This window comes from Macaca nemestrina, chromosome X, assembly GCF_043159975.1.
Source record: "Macaca nemestrina isolate mMacNem1 chromosome X, mMacNem.hap1, whole genome shotgun sequence".
NCBI lineage: Eukaryota > Metazoa > Chordata > Mammalia > Primates > Cercopithecidae > Macaca > Macaca nemestrina.
The window spans coordinates 113,530,111-113,553,388 of NC_092145.1; the positions used below are offsets into that span (position 1 = coordinate 113,530,111).

At 40.4% G+C, this 23,278-nt stretch overlaps 1 protein-coding gene and 1 long non-coding RNA gene across 2 annotated transcripts in view; one reads left to right on the forward strand and one right to left on the reverse strand.

Annotated features, from left to right (window-relative positions):
- Window positions 1–7,152: 7,152 nt before the first annotated feature.
- LOC105463705 (uncharacterized) overlaps window positions 7,153–23,278 on the forward strand; it is a 29,412-nt gene continuing 13,286 nt past the window's right edge. The window contains exons 1-2 of the long non-coding RNA XR_011618411.1: window positions 7,153–7,233; window positions 11,390–11,472. This is a non-coding gene — a long non-coding RNA (uncharacterized lncRNA). The remainder of the gene's footprint in view (window positions 7,234–11,389; window positions 11,473–23,278) is intronic.
- LOC105463712 (RP2 activator of ARL3 GTPase) overlaps window positions 19,431–23,278 on the reverse strand; it is a 44,217-nt gene continuing 40,369 nt past the window's right edge. The window contains exon 5 of the mRNA XM_011710938.3: window positions 19,431–22,071. Within this exon, the coding sequence (XP_011709240.1) occupies window positions 21,988–22,071 (84 nt within the window). The 3' untranslated portion in view covers window positions 19,431–21,987. The remainder of the gene's footprint in view (window positions 22,072–23,278) is intronic.

Below are 23,278 nucleotides of genomic sequence, written 5' to 3' on the forward strand. Positions count from 1 at the left end.
TAACTTCAATTGGATTAAATAACTAATTTTTTAAATCAATGAACTGAAAACAGTTTAGTGGAATTAGGTAACAGCATACACCCAATGGGTGAGTTATAATCAGTATAGCTTCCTTTTACCAGATGGCTGATGACCTTCATAGACCAAATATGTGTTACAACTGATGCCATGGTTCAGTAATATTGACACTGTCTCCATAGAAGCCTGTCTTAGCTTGTGATTTATTTTCATAAAGAACAAAATGTTCACTGATGGAAGTTAAAAACAAAATGAAACACCAAACATCACTGTAGTGGTCAGTTTTGTTTTTTGTTTTGTTTTATTTTGTTTTGAGATGGAGTCTTACTCTGTCGCCTAGGCTGGAGTATGGTGGTGTGATCTCCGCTCACTGCAACCTCCACTTGCTGTATTGAAGCAATTCTCCGCCTTAGCCTCTCAAGTAGCTGGGATTACAGGCGCTCACCACCATGTCTGGCTAATTTTTGTATTATTAGTAGAGACGAGGTTTCACCAGCCTTGAGGCCAGGCTGGTCTCGGACTCCTGGCCTCAAGTGATCTGCCCGCCTTAGCCTCCCAAAGTGCTGGGGTTACAGGTGTGAGCCACTGTGCACCTGGCCCATAATGGTCAGTTTTACGTGTTAACATAGCTAGGCTATAGTCCCTAGTTTATAACTGGCTAACATAAGCCAGTTATTTCATTAAAATCTAATCTAGGTGGTGCTGAGAGGTATTTTGTAGATGTGAATCAAGTCTGTAATCAGTTGACTTTATGTAAACAAGATTATCCTAGATAATCTGGTGGACCTGATTCAATCAGTTGAAGGTCTTAATAGCAGAATGGAGGCTTTCCTGAAGAAGAAATTCTGCCCATAGACAGCAGCATTGGCTTGTGCTCGAGAACTCCTGCCTGTCCTTTGTGATGGCCTGCTCTAAGGATTTCAGATTTCAGGCTTGCCTAGCTAGCCACCACAATCATATAAGCCAGTTCATCTATATCTATATATCTGTAGCTGTATCTATATCTATATCTATATCTGTATCTGTATCTATACCTATGTGTGTCTCCTAATGGTTCTGTTTCTCTGTTGGAATCCTGACTGATACAATCACTATCTTTACTTTTATATATAAATCCATAACTTATATGCACTTAAGAAAAAAAGACTAATTTTTCCTAGATTTCATATTCTTTCTTTGGATTGGATTTTTCTCCATCAGAAATTTCAAAAGGAATTAAGAAAGTGTCTGACTCCAGAGAATGCTCAGCTTCAGAGACTATCCGTAATTTTCTTTCTTTTCTTTTTTTTTTTAGGTAGAGTCTTTCTGTTGCCTAGACTAGAGTGCAGTGGTGTGATCTCGGCTCACTGCAACCTCCGCCTCCTGGGTTCAAGCAATTCTCCTGCCTCAGCCTCCCAGGTAGCTGGGACTACAGGTGCACGCCACCACGCCTGGCTAATTTTTGTAATTTTTGTAGAGACAGGGTTTTGCCATGTTGACCAGGCTGGTCTTGAACTCCTGACCTCAAGTGATCCACCCGCCTTAGCCTCCCAAAGTACTGGGATTACAAGCATGAGCCACCATGCGCGGCCTATAATTTTCCATATTAGAAGTAAACTGCCCCACGTGTGGCTTAGGAGAGAGTTGTTCCTCTTGGGAACCATCATCTAAGTGAGTTCTCAGAAGCCTCTGTATTTAGCTTCCTGAAGATAGAAGCACCAGGGCCATACGAGACAAAAGCCCATGAAAACGGCTTCAGGCCTTCTTCTATGCTGTATCCAAGTCCATTCAAACTCCTATGTATCTGTTGAGGTGCAAGAACCAGTTTTCAAAAAATTTGTGTACATTTAAGGAGTAAAAGTGCAGTTTTGTTACATGGATATATTGCATAGTTGTAACGTCCAGGCTTTTAGCGTAACCATCACCTGAATAATATACATTCTACCCATTAAGTAATTTCTTATCCCTCACCACCCTCCCACCCTTCTGAGTTGCCAATGTCTATTATTCTATACTAGAACCAGTTTTTTTTTTTAAATCATAACATAAATATTTTTTTTCCTTAAATCCTTCAGAAATGTTTTGGGAATATTTTACTTCTCTGGGAGACATTACCCAAATGATTTCATTCCGCTGTTTTGTTTTGTTTTTGCTTTTGAGACAGGGTCGCCCAGGCTGGAGTGCAGGGGTGTGATCATAGCTTACTGTAACCTTGAACTCCTGGGCTCAAGTGATCCTCCTGCCTCAGCCTCCCAAGTAGCTAGGGCTATAGGTACATGCCATTACACCCAGCTAATTAAATTTTTTTTTTTTTTGAGACGGAGTCTTGCTCTGTGGCCCAGGCTGGAGTGCAGTGGCCGGATCTCGGCTCACTGCAAGCTCCGCCTCCCGGGTTCACGCCATCCTCCTCCCTCAGCCTCCCGAGTAGCTGGGACTACAGGCGCCCGCCACCTCGCCCGGCTAGTTTTTTTGTATTTTTTAGTAGAGACGGGGTTTCACCGTGTTCGCCAGGATGGTCTCGATCTCCTGACCTCGTGATCCGCCCGTCTCGGCCTCCCAAAGTGCTGGGATTATAGGTTTGAGCCACCGCGCCCGGCCTTTTTTTTTTTTTTTTTTTTTTGCGACAGGATCTTGCCGTCTTGTCCAAGCTGGTCTCAAACTCCTGGTCTCAGCTAGTCTTCTCACCTCGACCTCCCAAATCATCCCACTCTTTATCCCCCTGAAGAAATTTTGGGGTTACTTTTGGAAATGTTCTTAAATCTTTTCCCTCCCTTTTTTTAACTGCGGTTTTTAAAAAACTGATCTTTTTATTTAAAACTGATCTTTCAGAAATGATTTAATGTGGCCTACAATGGTGCAATTAAATACAGCACAAAGATAAAAATTAAAATTGGTAGGAAAGAAGAGAAAGTAAAGAAGGGAAAGAAAAAAGAGTAGGAGAGAAAAGGAGAAAGTGAAAAAGAAAAAAGGAAAGCGAGATGAAAAATGAATGTATAGTTGTCTATAAAATTGATATGGCTCAAAAGTTGGAAAAAAATAAGAAAAAATATATACTTCAAAATGTCCATGAGATAAAACCAAACCAACTAAGAGAATAATAACTATTTTTGGTGTGAAGACAGGAATTCCCCCAGAGATTTACTACAATATTCCCATTCTGTTGTTTTTTAAAAACAGTAAACAAAGCAATGCTTCTAGCCCCAGGTACCATGATGAGGTTTTAAAAAAAGACATTTTTAGGTAGCAACTGATTCCAATTACATATTTCATTCTTTCCTCTCCTAACTTTGGAAAGAAGTTATCTGAAACTGCACACAAATTATGAAATCTTCATATTCCTTACTTAGTGCTTGACTCAAGAACCTATTTTGTCCAGTGGCGATAGCCAGGTATGGGGTATCAGAGACCAAGGAGTATTTAGAGAGAATCTTCCTAAAGTGACCTTGTGTGGGCATCAAAGCTCAAACAGGATAAGGGGGTATCCACATGTGGTGGTGGTGGAGGGGGATGCTCCCCAGCCTGGGGCATTGGAGTTTGAGCCAGGTGAAGAGTTCCTCCCACCTATCTGTGGTATTTGTTTGTTTGTTTGTTTTTAGTTTAGGAGCAGAGGCTTAATAGGCAGAAGAGAAGAGAAAGAGAAACAGCTCTCTCTCTATAGAGAGAGGGGTCTCCGAACAGAAAGGACCAGCCGGCAGCCGATGTGCCGGATTTTATAGTCAGGTTTGAGGAGGGGTGTCTGATTTACACAGGGCTCACAGATTGGTTTGATCAGGTATGACGTTTACATGGACTATGACATTCCCTGGTCTTGCCAAACAAGATTACTTCCCTGAATTGTAAAGCTTCCCACACATTGCATACAGAGAGGATAAGAGATATGGTGGTCACAGACAGGAAAGGAGGAAATTACAATAGGAAAGTTGGAGATCCTGTTGCTGACACCCCATCGAGGCAGACACCCCATCGAGGCAGTCGGAGGCTGGGGTCAGTCCAGAAGCCTTTGGATAACACTGGGAGCTAGCTCTGGTCAGAAATCCTCAGTTGACTCAGGACTTCTTCCAGCCCTACCTGATGGCTAAGTCCTCCGTGAAAGGAGGCTGGTTCAAACATGGCCAATATGCCCAGCAACCTGTGGGTGCTGGGAGATTCTCCATTTTCTCCCTGGTAAGCCTGTCCCCCAAGTCTTGTAAGGCTGGCAGCCACACTAATCGTTTTTTTTTTGTTTGTTTGTTTGTTTTTAAATTTATTTATTATTATTATACTTTAAGTTGTAGGGTACATGTGCATAACGTGCAGGTTTGTTACATATGTATACTTGTGCCATGTTGGTGTGCTGCACCCATCAACTCGTCATTTACATCAGGTATAACTCCCAGTGCAATCCCTCCCCCCTCCCCCCTCCCCATGATAGGCCCCGGTGTGTGATGTTCCCCTTCCTGAGTCCAAGTGATCTTATTGTTCAGTTCCCACCTATGAGTGAGAACATGCGGTGTTTGGTTTTCTGTTCTTGTGATATGTACCATATGACCCAGCCATCCCATTACTGGGTATATACCCAAAGGATTATAAATTATGCTGCTATAAAGACACATGCACACGTATGTTTATTGCAGCACTATTCACAATAGCAAAGACTTGGAATCAACCCAAATGTCCATCAGTGACAGATTGGATTAAGAAAATGTGGCACATATACACCATGGAATACTATGCAGCCATAAAAAAGGATGAGTTTGTGTCCTTTGTAGGGACATGGATGCAGCTGGAAACCATCATTCTTAGCAAACTATCACAAGAACTAATCGTTTTTAAATGGCTGAAGGGGGCCCAGTATTTGGTTTGATTTTGTTCTAAAATGGAGGCCAAGAGCCTTGAAATGAAAGGACAGAGTTGGAGTCCACTCCTGTATTCATCGTTTCGATGAATGTTGCACCTTGGTATCTAGGATGAGGTCCCCATTATGAAGCAACTACATTGTCTGGGGTATATACCCTGGAGTTCATTGTCACACGACAGGAAAATTTAAGACACGGACACACACAAGGAGTTTAGGAGTGGAGGTTTAATAGGCAGAAGACAGGAGAAGGAGAAACAGCTCTCTCTCTATAGAAAGAGAGGTCTCCAAGCGGAAAGGACCCTATAGTGGATTTTAAACTAAACAGATTGCAAGCTTCGTGTAGCAAATACTGATAGTTGCTTACCCAGTAGCCACCTTTTCACCTTTACTGTCAGAACCTCAATTTTTCAGCAAAACAATATGCCTAGTAAAAATACTTCCTCAGACTACCTTGAAGCCAGAATGGACATGTGATCCAGCTCTGGCAAATGAGATCTAAGCAGGAGTCTACTGCATGAGGCTTCTGGGAAAGTTATTGTTTTCCTGATGAAAGGGGACAGACTTAGCTGGCCTTTTGCCACTCTCTTTATTCTTTCTGCCTAGAATGCAGTCACAATACTTAAGAGGTATGAGAGCTATCTTACCAGCAAATAGAAAAAACTACATGATTAGGATGGCCAAGAAGGAAGATAGAAAGAGCCCAGGACCTTTCTATTCTACTAACCCACTGTGGGTTGCCTCCCTCAAGCCTTTGTGTTTCATGAGAACCAGCATGTTATTCCTTTTTTGGTAACCTGTTAACAGTTCTCTTCACCCTCCTACCCCCATCCTACAGTGTTTAGCTCATTTCAGTAAGTTACTGATTTAGGTGGCATTAATGTACTAGAACCTCCTCGAGCATATTCATATTTGCATTCATCCAACCAGCTTCTGCCTCAGGTGGTATTTGGCTGCCTAAGGCCAAGATGGGGCAGATATAGAAATCTTGGTGTTGTCCACAGAGGGTTTTGTGTCATTTTGGAAAAAATAAGAAGTAATACTTAAATGTTTTATATGATTAAGGGGAAGAAGAACTAACACTAGGGCTGGTACTTTTACTTATAGAATGCCCAAAATAACTGCAAAGCATGCATCACTCTCTTTTTGCAGAGGAGGAAACTAAAGACATTACATAGCTGATGAAGATCTAGACAGGTAGTATGTAGTAGAATATAAGTCAAACTCAGGTCTGATGGTTCTCAAATCCACACTTGTTGTTTGCAACTCTGACACAACTAGCCCAAATGATCATGGGTCAGTGGCTTCCTGGAGGAGATAGAACTTGGACCAGTCCTGAAGGACGGGCGAAATTTGAAGCTTCGAGGTGGGGAATAGAAAAAGGGATTGCAGGTATGGAAAGGAACATAAGCAAAGACCAGCTTTCATTGATCATGCCCCATTCAATAGTCAGGAGATGAAATGGCTAAAGCAGAGGACTCAGTTCTTTAAACACATAATATCTGTTGACTTATCTCCTGTGATATCCTGTGATAGTCACTGTGAGATATGCCAAGGTTAATTTTGTGAAAGTACCTGGCACGTAGTTGCTGCTGGCTTTTTTTGTTTGTTTTTGTTTTGTTTTTGAGACAGAGCCTCACTCTGTCACCCAGGCTGGAGTGCAGTAGCATGATGTAGAGACAGGGTCTTGCCATGTTGCTCAGGCTGGTCTCAAACTCCTGGGCTCAAGCGATCCTCCCACCTTGGCCTCCCAAAGTGCTGGAATTACAAGTACTGGTGTGAGCCACTGTACCTGGCCATTTTTTTGTCCTTTAAGAAAGTGCTGGCTGGGCGCAGTGGCTCATGCCTGTAATCCCAGCACTTTGGGAGGCCGAGGTGGGTGGATTACCTGAGGTCTGGAGCTTAAGACCAGCCTGGCCAACGTGGTGAAACCCCAACTCTACTAAAAATACAAAACAATTAGCCAGGTGTGGTGGCAGACACCTGTAATCCCAGCTACTCGGGAGGCTGAGGCAAGAGAATCGCTTGAACCCAGGGGGCAGAGGTTGCGGTGAGCCGAGATCACACTATTGCACTCCAGGCTGGGCAACAAGAGTGAAACTCCGTCTCAAAAAAAAAAAAAAAAAAAAAAAAAAAAGAAAAAGAAAGAAAGAAAGAAAGTGCTCTCCTTTCTCAAAGTGAAGGTACTCATCATTTGGATTACTCAGAAAGCTGACAATCTAGCTAGGGAGATTTTTAAATTATTTAAGAGTTCCAAAATAGAAAGTGTCACAAGATGATATAAGACTGGTGATAACAGCCCCAGGGGCTATGCTCTTAACTACTGTGCTCTTTTACCCTGCAGTGTATAGGATGTACAGGATGAAAAGATCCCAATTGAGGACCCCAATCAGGAGGCTGATGTAAGTAACCATGGGGTCATTAGGTTGATGATGATGGGTGTGAAAAGGAGAGGATGGAGATGAAAAACATTTCAACAACAGGGCTAGTTAACAGCTGCTTAGCAGAGTGGAAAAAAGAACAAGCTAAAATGACCCCAAAATGTCAGTGGTATAACTAAGATAACTGCATGTCATCGATGGAAATGGAGATGCCAGGACAGGGAGACCATCTGGGAAAGAGAAATGTGATGAGTTGAGTTTAGTACATGGTGAGACGAGGAGAACGATTATTTAACTATTCAAGTGAGCATATTTGGTAGAGAGTTGGCAGATTGAGGAATGGCAGTAGGATGAATGGCTGTGCTCAGTAGTGACAGTTGAAGCTGTGGTGAGAAGGGTTCATGTACTTGAAGGAAGGAATATATAGGGCTGCAGCCACCCATTGAAACCTCTTTGTCCTCCTTGCCCTCGTTGTTGACATCTCGTTCCAGTTCCCGCTTGCACTTACTTTTGGCAATGTGGTTGGAATGTATGTGGCTCAGAACTATGATATACCAAATCTAGCTAAAACATTTGAAGAAATTAAAAAGGAATCGGATGCCAAGAAGAGACCTTCTAGTTCATGAGGTCAATGCCAGCACTGCCTTCTGGATACACTGATTCCACTGCTCTTCAGGCCCTTCTTTACCATCTGAACCAAAAACTTTTGCTTTGTCTTCAGTTTCAGTGATTTTTCTTCTTTGCTAGACCCTGCATTGCCTTAGAACAAAAATGGAGCTAAGAACTATCCTTACTTTCCAACATCTTTGCCTCTCCCCATCCTCCTTTCAGCTGCTTGGGAGGTTCTAAGACTGGAATTATGGTGCTAAATTAGTAAACATGACCTTTAATTAGTAGACTCTTCCATACTCTTCAGGATTTCTACGGTAGGTTGAACATCCCTGGTCCAAAAATCTGAAATCTAAAATGTTCCAAGATCTGAAACTTGAGTGGTCATGCTCAAAGGAAATGCTCACTGGAGCATTTTGGATTTCAGATTTTTGGATTAGGGATGCCCAACTGGGAAGTATAATACAAATATTCCAGTCTGAAAAAATAAAAAAAATCCAAAACACTTCTGGTCCCAAGCATTTCAGATAAAGGATACTCAACCTGTATTTTTGTCAAAAGAAAAATTGATGAGTATTATATAATTGGTCAGATACAAATAATGCTGATTTTCCAGTTTAGCAATTAAAATGGTTAAACATTTCATACTAAGTTAGGTTGCTTCAAAGTAATTAATATTTAGAAGCAAAAAAAAAAAAAAAGAACATAAGGATAAAAGCAGGGGACTCAAGACTGAGTCTTGTACTGTGATGACAGCTGAGGTGGAGGAGGGTAGAGGAAAAAAGAAATGAGGAGCTAGCCAAAAAGACTAAGTCTGAGAGAAGTAGAAAACACTGAGTCTGGCACAGTTCCTGGCCCAAGAAGCAGTGCTCAGGGAATTCATAGATGGGGGACAACTGCATTAAGTATCCCAGGAACCAAAATGGGAAGAAATTTTGAAGAAAAATGGAGTGATTTTCACTGATGTAAAAAATGCTACAGGGTCCAGGAGCAGTAGCTCACACCTGTAATCCCAGCACTTTGGGAGGCTGAGGCGGGTGGATCACCTGAGGTCAGGAGTTTGAGACCAGCCTGGCCTGGCCAACATGGTGAAATCCCATCTCTACTAAAAATACAAAAATTAGCTGGGTGTAGTGGCGGGCGCCTGTAGTCCCAGCTACTTAGGAGGCCGAGGCAGGAGAATTGCTTGAACCCAGGAGTCGGAGGTTGCAGTGAGCCGAGATCTCGCCACTGCACTCCAGCCTGGGCGACAGAGCGAGACTCCATCTCAAAGGAAAAAAGAAAAATAGCTATAGGGAACAAAGTGTGATTTTTAAAACACACCTATAGATCCTGACAAGATTTAGAAGCATCCTTCTGGAGTATAAGTGGTATTAACATGGTAGCTTTTTTTTTTTTTTTTTTTTTTTTTTTTGAGACAAAGTCTTGTTCTATCACCCAGACTGGAGTACAGTGGCATGATCATGGCTCACTACAGCCTCGACCTCCTGGGCTTAAGCAATCCTCCCACTTCAGCATCCCAAGTAACTGGGACTACAGATACACACCATCATGCCCAGCTTAATTTTTAAATTTTTTTGTAGAGATAGGCTCTTGCCATGTTGCCCAGGCTGGTCTTGAACTCCTGGGCTCAAGCAATCTTCTTGTGTCGGCCTTCCAAGTAGCTGGGATTATAGGCACATGCCACTATACCTGGCTAATTTTTTCGTAGTTTTTGTAGAGACAAGGCCCTACTATGTTGCGCAGGCTGATCTAGAACTTCTGGGCTCAAGCGATTTTCCTGCCTCAGCCTCCCAAAGTGCTGGGTTTACAGGCGTGAGCCACCACATCTGGCCTGATAGCATTCTTAGGAGGTAAAAAGGAGTAATGCACATGAACAACAATAAAAGTTGTGCCAACTGACTTGGTGACTGCCTGGCTCCTATTTCTTAATTGAGTTGGAGTTCTTCATCAGCTACTTTAGTCGCTGAGGAAACATTTTATTCTGGGCTCCAGGTCCAGTCTATGATATCCAGCCAAAAGCCATCTCTTTCCAGCCATCTCTGAGCACTAATTTTTTTGCTTTCCCTGCATTCCACCGGAAGTAAAAAAAAGACCACCCAACTAATCTTTGGAAAAGTATTCCCGTGATTTTTTCTACTTATTCTTTTCTCCTTCACTTTCTACCACATTCTTTATGTTTTTTACCCCCAACTTTTATTTTAAAACAGATAGTATATTTATGAAGTTCAAAAATCAAAACTGTAAAAGATACATATTTTAAAAGTCTTATTTCTTTGGCTGCGCACATTGGCTCACACCTGTAATCTCAGCACTTTGGGAGGCCGAGGCAGGAGGATGGCTTGAGCCCATGGGCAACATAGTGACACCCTGTCTGTACAACAAAAAGAGTCTAATTCTCACTTTTGACCCCACTCCCCTTGTTCCCCCTTGTCTTCTATAGGTAACTTGTATTAGTTTCTTATTTGTCCTTTCAGTGGTTCTTTTTTGGGTTGGTTTGTTTGGTTTTTTTTTTTTTTTTTTTTTTTTTTTTTTGAGACAGTCTCACTCTGTCACCCAGGCTGGAGTGCAGTGGCATGATCTCAGCTCACTGCAACCTCCACCTCCCGGGTTCAAGCGATTCTCCCGCCTCAGCTTCTTGAGTAGCTGGGATTACAGGTACCTGCCACCACACCTGGCTAATTTTTGTATTTTTAGTAGAGACGGGGTTTCACCATGTTGCCCAGGCTGGTCTCGAACTCCTCACCTCAGGAGTTGGCCTCGGCCTCCGAAAGTGCTGGGATTACAGGCATGAATCCCAGCCTTTCAGTGGTTCTTGATGTAAAATTAAGCATACACACACACACACACACACACACACACACACTTATTATCTCCCCTTTCTTACACGAAAGGTAGCATAGTGAGTACACTGTTCCAGATCTTGGTTTTGTCATCTAACAGTAAGATTTCTCCTTATCAGTACTTAGAGAGATAGATCTTTGGGTTTTTGTTTTGTTTTTGTTTTTGAGACAGAGTCTTGCTCTGCCACCCAGGCTGGAGGGCAGTGGCACAATCTCAGTTCACTGCAACCTCTACCTCCCAGGTTCAAGTGATTCTCCTGCCTTAGCCTCCCGAGTAGCTGGGATTACAGGTGTGCGCCACCATGCTTGGCTAATTTTTCTATTTTTAGTAGAGATGGGGTTTCACCATGTTGGCCAGGTCTCGAACTCCTGGCCTCAAGTGATCCGCCTGCCTCAGTCTCCCAAAGTGTTGGGATTACAGGCGTGAGCCACGGCGCCCGGCCTGTTTTTGCTTTTGACTTCATGTTTATTTGAATGTTGTTTCTTTGCCCATCTTCAGTCTTTTCTCCCACCTTTAATGCTTTGCACAATACCATGTTTAGGCTTTATAACTGCCTGGAGGGTTATATGTAATTTTGATATGCCCCTCCCTCTGGTATAGTGGTTAAGAGCACAGATACTGGTTTAGATCCCAGTTCAGACACTTGCTGTGGTAATGCTGGTCTTTAGGGTAAAGGAGGCTCAGATTTTCTCTTCTCTTTTTCTCCCCCAACCCCCCCACCCAGAAGGAATGTTAGTCTGGATTGGATTCCATGGCACTAGGCTGTACCACAGTCACAGAAAGAGGAACTTTCAGAAGACTAAAGAGGTAAGTGGTTGTCTCCATCTTCTGCCTGGAAGTGCCCTGTTGCTCATTTTCCCTTTCTCTCCCTTTGCAGCAGCCAGGCCTAGAGGTAGAGGCTCCCAAGCATCAATACAACCATCTTTCTTTCAATTTTCTCCTCCTCTAGCACTCATAGGCAGGGCCTTGTCCCATCAGTGGAGGAAGAGCAGAGCCTAGAATGTGTGCTTTGCAGGCTGCAGGCCAATCTAGCACAGGAAAACTATTATGGGCCAGCGCGAGTCCTTTCTGTTCTACACTGGCGGTTAGGGCCAAAGCCCCAACTAATAATAAATAATCTTTGCTTTGTTTTCTACTCTGGACATAGATTTCCCGGAGATCGCCTGGAAACAGGTAGTTGGGGCAAGATTCAGGTTCTATTCGGGTTCTACTCTATTTTGGCCAAATACATCCTTAACCATATTGATCTCATCCTTTAATAGGTCCCCTCTTCCCAATTTTCAAACATGTGACCCTGAACAAATGAGGTACTTGACGTAAGTGTCAATTTCTTCATCTGGCAAAATGGGACCAGTAATGCAGTCTTCATACACTTGATGTGAAGGTTAAATGACTTAATATATGCAAAATAGTGAGCACAGTGCCTGGCTATTAAAGCAGGTGCTCAGTAAATGTTTGCTATTATTTTTATTGCTAAGCAGTATAGTGTAGTGGTTAAGAGCATGGCTTTCGGAGTTAAACTGCTCTCTCTGGCCTTGGATCCAGACTCTGAGCTTAGCACCTGTTTGACCAAGGGAAATTAGCTCTCTAAGCTTCAATTTCCTCAATAATAATAATAATAAAGGAATAGTAATAGTACCTCTCTTAGGGTTGCTGAGAAGATTAAATGAGATTCTATATGTAAAGTACTTAATACAGAAACACAGAGCCTGATATATAAGTAGCTGCTATATCTTAATAGCATTTAAAAACTCACACCCAACTATACTTAAATGATTTATGTCCCTTCAGATACAGTGAGAGGAACCTCTTTACATATACTTGAGCTGGGGAAGAAAGTATCATTTATCCATATAAATGCACTCATAGTCTATATTTGTATACTTAAATTTTTGTTATGACATAGACTTCATCTCTACAAAAAAATTTAATAAATTAGCAAGGCATGGTGGCATGCACCTATAGTCCCAGCTACTTAAGGGGCTGAGGTGGGAGGATCCCTTGAGCCCGGGAGGTCACAGCTGCAGTGAGCCATGATTGCGCCACTGCACTCCAGACTGGGTGACAGAGCAAGACCCTCTCTCAAAAATTTTTTTTGTTAAGGGAGTAGATCTTGTGTTACCTTTTATTCAATTTTTTTTTTTAAAGCACTCATACAAACAAGTTTTAAGACCAGGCATAGTGGCTCACATCTATAATCCCAGCACTTTGGGAGGCTGAGGCAGGAGGATTACTTGAGCCTAGGAGTTCAAGAACAGCCTGGGCAACATAGCAAGACCCCATCTCTATGAACAATTTAAAAATTAGTTGGGCATTGTGACATGTGCCTGTAGTCCCAGCTACTTGGGGGACTCAGGTAGGAAGCTCACTTGAGCCCAGGAGTTCGAGGTTGCAGTGAGCTGTGATCACACCATTGCACTCCAGCCTGGGTGACAGAGCAAGATCCTGTTTCTAAAAAACAAAGAAAAAAAATTAAGCAAGTTTTATAAGGGTGAAGGGAGGACACTGTGAGATTCTGAACATTTACTGTGTGTCCTATGGTTTACATCTTTCCTTATACTTGTGCTAATATAAAAATATAAAATATAGATTATATATATAGCATAAAATAATATAAAAATAATTGGAACATTATTTTTGGAGTGTTATTTTGTAGTGCTGTTAGATTCAGTATGAACAGCACCATAAAGGTCTCAAATGCTGCCCTATCTATTGCTCTAACCTTTGATTATTTCCTTGACAAATACTAACACAAAAGGATTTGTAATATTATACACCTGATCAAAGTTGTGTAAAGAACGTCTGCATTTGTTTTTATTTCAAGCCGCTGAGCCCTGGCTCGTCAGAAACGTCTGACTCTTCAAATCTAAGCACCACATTTATGCACTTGTTTTCCTTTTTTTGTGTGTTATGCTACCTTTAAAACAGTAATTAGAAGGGGATAATTATCTGCCACCTGAATCCTGGTCTACTGCAACCATTGAATAAATGCAAAAACAACCCAAAACGTTTCTTTTCAAAAACATTCACTAGAGATGGTATCTTGCTATGTCGCCCAGGCTGGTCTCAAATTCCTGGCTTCAAGCTATCTTGCCGCCTTGGCCTCCCAAAGTGCTGGGATTATAGGCATGAGCCCTGTGCCTGGCCACAAAAATAAAATAAAATAAAAAACTTTCTAAATAAGAAATTACAATTAAGACTCATATGAAGGCATCAATGTATTTATGCTAAAGAAACAGAAAAAATAATCAAAGTAAATAAAAGTAGAGTGTGCATTTAGAATTTTACTTTTCTTCCAAATTTTAGATTTACAACTAAGCCTTTAATTCCAGGAAAGAAAGAAGAGCCACTGTTAACTACCATATTCTCCCCCAAAAGTTACAGCAACACTGAACACTTTCCTGGACAGTCCTGTATATGTTTTATTGATGATGCCCAGGCTTATCCCTGAACACTAGAAAAAGTGGGAAGACGTCAAGAGATAGACAGAGGATGACAGATCTGAGAGGGACTGAGTGACTAACTTTCCTCTGCAAGCTCAAAGCAAGAAGTTGACTGCTTTTTCATTTTAACTCTGCCCCAGCATCAACAAATCACCACTCTGGGTTTATGCAACTTGTTTCCTAACTGAATAAAATAAGCCTGAATATGAAAACATATCAGAAGAAAATTTAAGTCAGAAACTGCTGTGCTCTTACCTGTTTCCAGTGAATACTACTGATGTTCTTAAAGCTTCCTAGGAGCCTCAATGGGCAGAAACCATAGTTACTATTTCAGTACAAAACAGAAAAAATAGATATTGTAGGATTGTTACTCCAAAGTCAATCAAGGAGAGTACCTGGAAGGAGGAATTACAGAAGAGACTAAAGTCTGAGAGTAGAATGAAATACTGGATTGTGAATATTTAATTAAAAAATATTAAACATAGATCACATTACTGGACTCTAAGCTACTCTCTAGGAATAGAATGATTTCTAAGCCTTGATTCTAGAGCCAATAGTCTAGGCCAAGGCTTCTTAAACTTTAATGTGCATATGAATTCCCTGAAAATCTTGTTAAAAAGTAGAGGCTTGGCTGGTCGTGGTAGCTCACGCCTGTAATCCCAGAACTTTGGAAGGCTGAGGTGGGCAGATCACTGGAGGGCAAGAGTTCGAGACCAGCCTGGCCAACATAGCGAAACAACTCTCTACTGAAAAAAAAAAAAAAAAATTAGCTGGGTGTGGTGGCACACACCTGTAATCCCAGCTACTCTGGAGGCCGAGGCACAAGAATTGCTTGAACCCAGGAGGTGGAGGTTGCAGTGAGCTGAGATTGTACCACTGCACTCCAGCCTGGGTAACAGAGCATCTCAAAAAAAAAAAAAAAAAAAAAAAAAAAAAATGTCGAGGCTTATTCAAGACATCTGGAGTGGAGTCTTAAATTCTAACAAATTCCTAGGTGATACTGATGCCGCTGGCCCACGGACTACTCTTTGAGTAGCAAGAAACGCATGGATAAAGAAATAGAGTGAAATGTTGCAGGTACTTGGAAATCTATACAGAGTACTATGTGAGCACCATGGAGGGCCTTTCTACTGCAGAGTATTAGAAAAGGCTTCATACAGAAGGGGATGGATGGGCTGAGTCTTCTCCTGGTAATCACAGGGAGAAAGTCAAGAGGTCAACATTAAAGTTCAGTGACTATGGTATGAGTTGGACAGGCCGTCTAAACTTTCTGGCCCTCAATTTTCTTTTTTTTTTTTTTTTTTTTGAAATGGAGTCTCACTCTATCACCCAGGCTGGAGTGCAGTGGCGCAATCTCAGCTCAGTGCAACCTCCACCTCCCGTCAAGCCATTCTCCTAGCTCAGCCTCCCAAGTAGCTGGGATTAGAGGGGCGTGTGACCACACCCAGCTAATTTTTGTATTTTTAGTAGAAAGGGGGTTTTACCACGTTGGCCAGGCTGGTCTTAAACTCCTCACCTCAGGTGATCCACCTGCGTTGGCCTCCCAAAGTGCTGGGATTACAGGCGTGAGCCACTGTGCCCAGCCTCAATTTTCTTCCTCATCAGTAAAATGAGGGATTAAAAATGTCCAAACCCTACATGATCCTAAAACCAGATTACTGTGAGACAAATTTTAAAATATTTAACATAAGATCTGTTTAGAAGTTAGGGTGAAATAGTATAAAAGGTTCTAAGCTGGGTACGGTGGCTCATGCCTGTAATCCTAGCACTTTGGGAGGCCAAGCCGGGTGGATCACCTGAGGTCAAGAATTCGAGGCCAGGCTGGCCAACATGGTGAAACCTCATCTCTACTAAAAGCACAAAAATTAGCTGGGTTTGGTGTTGAGTGCCTGTAATCCCAGCTACTTGGGAGGCTGAAGCAGGAGAATTGCTTGAACTGAGGCGGAGGTTGCAGTGAGCCAAGATCGTACCATTGTACTCCAGCCTGGGCAACGAGCAAAAACTCCATCTCAAAAAATAAATAAATAGATAAAAAGTATAAAAGGTCCTGTCAGTTCACCTAATAAACCAACATACATCTGACAAATGAAAGTACATCAATCAATAGGAAAACCACAGTAAGTCTTGTATTTTTAGTAGAGATGAGGTTTCACCTTGTTGTCCAGGCCGGTCTTGAACTCCTGACCTCAAGTGATCCTCCAACCTCGGCCTCCGAAAGTGCTGGGATTACAGGCGTGAGCCTCTGTGCCTGGCCCAAACCGCAGGAAGTCTTAGCAGCATCTTGCACTTGTTTTTTCCTATTCAGTTGCCTATTTGTGGCCGGGTGTATGGCTTCACAGCTGAACTACTTTAAAAGAATACCATATAGAAGTCTCTCTTTATTGGCAGCGATACATTCCAAGACCCCTAGTGGATGCCGGAAACCATGGATAGTACCAGACCCTATATAAACTATGATTTTTCCTTATATACATACATAAATACATATAACATTTATAAATTAAGCACAGTAAGAGATTAATAAAACAGAACAATTATAACAATATACTGTAATAAAAGTTATGTGAAGGTGGTATCTTTTAAAATATCTTCTTATACTGTACTCACAGTATTTTGAGACTGTTGGTTGACCACAGGTAACTGAAACCACAGAAAGTGAAACTGCAGATAAGCGGGGAGTCCTACTCTACTCATTTTGCTCAGCACAATAATGCTTAATATTTATAAAGTACCTTTCATTTTCAAGGCACTTTACAAACATCAGTTAATTACTTGTCACACAATTTGCAATTTAATTTTCATTAGTCCAATTAGGAGTGGACCAGATAAAACTGAAAGAGTAAAGGCAGGCCCCAGAGGGAGGATCCAAGCCAAGGTGAGAATGGTGGGGCTGTGTATGACTTATGCTCACAGTTTTTATAGGTGAGAAACAGCCCTCACCAGGAAAGCACTAAAACACTAGAAAAGGAAGAAATGGCCATTTCTGAACATCTTGCTGGAGCTTGCCACTAAGAACCAAAATATATAAGGAAAGTAGTGAAGTATTTTAAAGGCTTATTACCCTACCCCATCTACAAAAAAGAAGTCAACAGTGAATGACTCCATTTTCACAAAAAAGATTTCTATTATGAAAATTCAAATGAAGTTTAGCTTTCTTCGTGTTGTAGTTTTGAAGGATAAAATATTTTCTAGAATGAGTTTTGAAGGAGTGATCATACCCTAATTATAATACTTTCTCTTCCTATAGAGAATGGTTAAGTATGGCTAGGTGTGGTGGCTCACTCCTGTAATCCCAGCACTTTGGGAGGCCAAGGCAGGCAGATCAGTTGAGGTGAGGAGTTTGAGACCAGCCTGGCCAATATGGTAAAACCCTATCTCTACTAAAAATACAAAAAATAGCTGGATTAGCCGGGCATGGTGGTGGGCACCTGTAATCCTGGCTACTCAGGAGGCTGAGCCAGGACAGTTGCTTGAACTGAGGAGGCAGAGGTTGCAGTGACCTAGACTGCATCATTGCACTCCGTAGTGAAACTCCATCTCCAAAACAACAGCAATAACAACAACAAACAGCTAAGTATGTCCCTTTTAAATGAGAAAAACAAATTTTAAACATCAAGAATTATCCAATAATCTGGCTGGGGGCAGTGGCTCATGCCTGTAATCCCAGCACTTTGGGAGGCCGAGTTGGGCAGATCACCTCAGGTCAGGAGTTTGAGACCAGCCTGGCCAACATGGTGAAACCCTGTCTCTACTAAAAACACAAAAATTAGCTGGGCATGGTGGCACACGCCTATAATCCCAGCTACTCAGGAGGCTGAGGCAGGAGAATCACTTGAACCCAAGAGGCGGAGGTTGCAGTGAGCCAAGATCATGCCATTGCACTCCAGCGTGGGCAACAAGAGTGAAACTCCATCTCAGGAAAAAAAAAAAAAATTATCCAATAATCCAGGCTGTCACTACTTAAAGAGTTATCCAATAAAAAAAAATTTTTGTTATTGTTTTATGCATGTTTTTTCTTAGTGCTCCAAATGCTGCAAGTGTACATGCAGAACCTTTATAAAAATGATAAATGTTATTTTAAAAACTAATCAATCTGCAGTTGTTTCAGTCCTTCTGATTTATGGGCTAGGAGAGGGAGAAGTTGGGTACAAAAGACTGGAAAATTTGTAATTTTAAAATAAGGTCCATTTGTATAAACCTGAAAGTGTATCCCTATTTTTGTTAAATATGGAAGAGAAAGATACCTAATCTTACTATCCATTCATAATAAAATTCAAAGTAAAATTCCTTTAAACAAAGGAAGCATTATATTGGAAATTCCTCAGATTAAAATAGGTTTTCTACTTCCTTCACATTGCTCCAGCGTCTTACACACACACACACACACACACACACACACACACACACACACACACACACACAGAGCTCACAGCTCATATCTCATTAACATAAAATGTAGATTAGAGCATTTTACATTTAATATTTAAAAAATTACGTCAAGTTTTGGCACATGTATGAGTAAATGCATGTTATAGAGTGCTCTTAGTGGTAAGTCATTTTATCAGTCCATTTCAGGTTGCTATAAAAGAATGTCTGAGACTGGGTAATTTATAAAGAAAAGAGGTTCTGGGCCGGGCAAGGTGGCTCATGCCTGTAATCCCAGCACTTTGGGAGGCCAAGGCGGGTGGATCACTGGAGGTCAGGAGTTCGAGACCAGCCTGGCCAACATGGCGAAACCCCGTCTCTACTAAAAATTCAAAAATTAGTCGGGCATGGTGGCATGTGCCTGTGGAGGCATGTGCCTGTGGAGGCTGAGGAAGAAGAATCGTTTGAACCTGGGAGGCGGAGGTTGCAGTGAGCCGAGATCACGCCACTGCACTCCAGGCTGGGTGACAGAGGGAGACTCGGTCTCAAAAAAATAAATAAAAGAAAAAAAGAGGTTCTGTAGGCTCTCTTAAAGAAAAGAGGTTCTTTGTAAAGAAAAGGGGTTCTGTAGGCTGAGAGGTTCAAGGGCATGGCTCTGGCTTCTGGTGAAGGCTTTTGTGCTACATCACAACATTGTGGAGAAGGTTAATGGGGAAGTGGACATTAGCAAACAGAAGGAAACCCTGAGGGCTTTATAACCCTGCTTTATAACAACTCACTCTCATGGGAGCTAATCCAGTCTCTCTAGAGACAGGACCAAGCCATTCAGGAGGGATTGGGCTGCATAATTCAAACACCTCCCACTAGGCCCCATCTCCCAACACTGCCACACTGGGGATCAAATTTCAACATGAGCTTTGGTGGGGACAAACAGACCATATCCAAACCATTGCAGTCATTTTCATTTTAACATTTATTACAAATCACATTTTATAAACTAGATAAATTACATATAAAAGCTAGACATAAATATAAAGAAGCAAAACAAAAACAGCAGTACTATTAATGCAAGAGAAATAAGCTAATATAATATTTAAACATAAAATTACCAATTTTTCATTGTTAATAATTTTTCATAAATTCAAAAGCTATTCAGAAATGAAATGTAATACATTCTGATTACTATCAAAGGTTAGAATTATAGAAATAACCACCATAGCACTACTTATTTTTTAAAATCGTTTCAAACATTCAGAAGCCAAATGACTGTCCTTAAAGACAAATTAAATGGGTAAAAGGTCTTATCTAACTGAAGAATACAAAATTTTAAGCTTTGGTTAATAGATAGTAAGTTTAGTGGAAAATTTTAAATTAACATCTCCCTTATATGTTATATTCCTGAGTTGTTGTTGCTCAAATATCATAAAGAACTCAGTTTATAGCTTTATATAACATTGCATTTTATTTTTGAAAAACAAAAAGTATTGTTATTATTTTAAATGTGAATAATGGTGTTTAATAAATATCATCATGGCCAGGCGCAGCAGCTCACACCTGTAATCCCAGCACTTTGTGAGGCTGAGGTGGGCGGATCACCTGAGGTCAGGAGTTCGAGACCAGCCTGACCAACATGGAGAAACCCCATCTCAACTAAAAATACAAAAATTAGCCAGGCATAGTGGCACATGCCTGTATTCCCAGCTACTCAGGAGGCTGAGGCAGGAGAATAGCTTGAACCCAGGAGGCAGATGTTGTGGTGAACCGAGATCACGCCATTGCACTCCAGCCTGGGCAACAAGAGTGAAACTCCATCTCAAAATAATAATAATAATAATCATAACAGGATGGAGTCCCTTTAATTTAGCTTAACTAAGGGAAAAACTAATGCCCTCTGACCACTATTTGCAAAGATCATTTGTAAATTGTGATCAAAATTATATTAAATCTGTCACCAACTTTTATTTGCACCTTATGAAATCATATTGATTTTGTAGTATTGAATGCCCTTATAAAAGAATTGAAATGATGCAGTGCTAATGGTTAGCACAAGGCCACGCACAGGGTGAGCGCTCAATATTACTAATTAATTTAAAGTGAAAATCTTTTAATGTATTATTTTTGCACCTTAACATGCAATTCAATGTAGTAGTTATTAACCCAAAAATATCCAAAAACATTTTAAACATGAAAATACATTTTAGTAACAATCATAGGAATGTTTATAAGTGGTTATTTGCAGTCTTTGTTTTATCAAAATAGAATTAAATTTCAGATTCCTTTTAAAAATAGGCCTATGAAAGCTGATTTCATAATAGCTGCTATATGTGATGCGGATGGCAGATTCAGTGCCTTCTCACAAGTTCAACCTATTGACACCTCCTGAACCAATTACTTTAGATTACAACATACCGCTTAAAACAGAGTTTCCCCTGAAGACTGAATCCGTGCATCTGAGGACTGGGTCCAAGAATGTGGATTTTTAAACAAGTAGCTCTCCTCTGCTTCCTAGTAAATTATTATGATCAGGTAGATTTGGGAAACAGTGCTTTAAAGCAACCAAAATAATTTTATCATACTTGAACATTACTTGATATGAATGGCATATCTAATGAAAAACTAAATGTATCAAGCTTTTTAATAATCTGCATAGCTTATCATCATGCCTATTTCTTACCTAAAAGTCACAATTCTCTTGATAGCCCACAAGAGCTAATACAAGTTATCACCTTTTTAAAAACTGCTGGTGATTGGGCTTCTATAGTTTTAGTATTGCATATACCTTTTCTTACCAGGAAGCAGAAGAGTCATATAGCAGTTGCGTTAAAAAACTAAACAATGTGGAATTTATTCAAATAATCATACTACTTACGAAGTAGTCTTTAAATAGCTATACCAACATCTGTTAGTAGAGTTACTTGCCAAGCTGGTTATCAAATGCCTATTTCTTTAAAAAATTCAATTTACAAAGTCTCATGTCAACTCTATGTACAAAATCTCATTTGCCATATAATGCAACTAGGAAGCAATTATATAACTGGATATGTGTACATAAAAATGTGCATAGGTTCATTCTAATTCATCAACTAGTAACAAATCCCTCTAAATTGAAAAAGGTAAAATAAGCAATGAAATGTAGTCTTAAAAAAAAAGTATCATGGAGCACTGAGGAAAGTTTACATTATTAGAGATTTGAAAGAACATTTAAATAGGATTAAAATAATAAACTGTTAGCTACTTCTATTTTCTAATAAGAATATCATATGTGGAGAAGCAAAACTGCAAGCTTATTAAAGTGGGTTAAATAGCTTTTAAGCTGATTAAAACTACTTAATTTAAAATGAATTATTTTTGAACCTCAAGTAAATGATGTAATAGTCAACAATTTATTAAAAAATAAACTTTAACAGTTTTAGCATTAGTAAAAATCATTGCTAATACACAAAAGCATATTATCAAATTCTATATTCACAAGTTGGGAAAGGCTTAATACCAAGTCCTGGTTCCACATTGCACTTCATGTTCCCATCTGTATATCAGCAAAGTTGTAGAAGCTGTCTACATCTCCAGATGCCGTCTCCTTGCTTTCTGATACAAACATCTATTTTAAATAGAAAATTAAAAAAAAAAATAAGTACCAAGTACTTCAGAATGCCAAAGCCCATGTTCTCCACGGAACAAAGTCCCAAGCTAATTCTTCAAAAGAAGTTCAAGTACATCATTTATAATGACAATATTTAATCTGTAGATTTTCTTTAGAATTCATGTAATATGGTTTGAATAGCTATAATGTAAATTAAGCTCTTTTGGAAGCACTTATATAATTAAGGTCTCTGCTTTCATAATACTTGAGTTGTATTTTATTACATCTGGACTTTTACAACACTCAATATACTGAATAAGAGTCACTTAAAACAATCCTTGTTTCTTCTGTTTTCTAATAATAATCTCAGTAGTCTGAGCAGCAAAACTTGAGATTATCCCTTTCAAAGCTGCTAAAGATATATTACTATTTTTTATTTTATTTTAATTTAATTTTATTTTATTTTTGAGACAGAGTTTTGCTCTGTTGCCCAGGCTGGAGTACAGTGGCTCACTGCAGCTAGACTTCTGGACTCAAGTGATTCTCCTGCCTCAGCCTCCCAAGTAACTGGGACTACAGGTGTGCACCACCACACCTAGTTAGTTGTTTGTTTGTTTGTTTGTTTGTTTGTTTTACTTTTTGTAGAGTCTCACTATGTTGCCCAGACTGGTCTTGAACTCCTGGGCTCAAGCAGTCTTTCTGCTTCAGCCTCCCAAAGTGCTGGGATTACAGGTGTGAGCCACCACACCCAGCCTACTATTTTGAAATAAGCTATTTGCTAAACATCAATGAAGCAATACTCAATAAAACCCTTCTAAAGTAGCTTTTACAAATGTCAGCAAGGAATTAGAGCAGATGGGGGTTCTATTCTAGCTTTATCATAAACTAGCGTATGATGCTGACAATTTAATAAACCTCTGTGGGCTCAGTAACTACACCTGTAAAATGAGAAAGCTGGATTAGATAATCTCTAAATCATTCAGCTCTAAAAGTCCAAATTATAACCATTTTATCTCTCAGTTTCCTTTTCTATTCAATCTGGTATTTTCCCTCTCCCTTAGTACTACTGTGATGATAAAATGAGATCAAAGACAAAGTACTTTAATTTTTGTAAATGCAAGGAATCATAAGCCAAATCAGATGACAAAACCAAAATGTCCTCCAAGGTATTTATCAAAAAGTAGTCGATTATGGATTTGCTAATGTAATCTATGTTTGGTTTTAA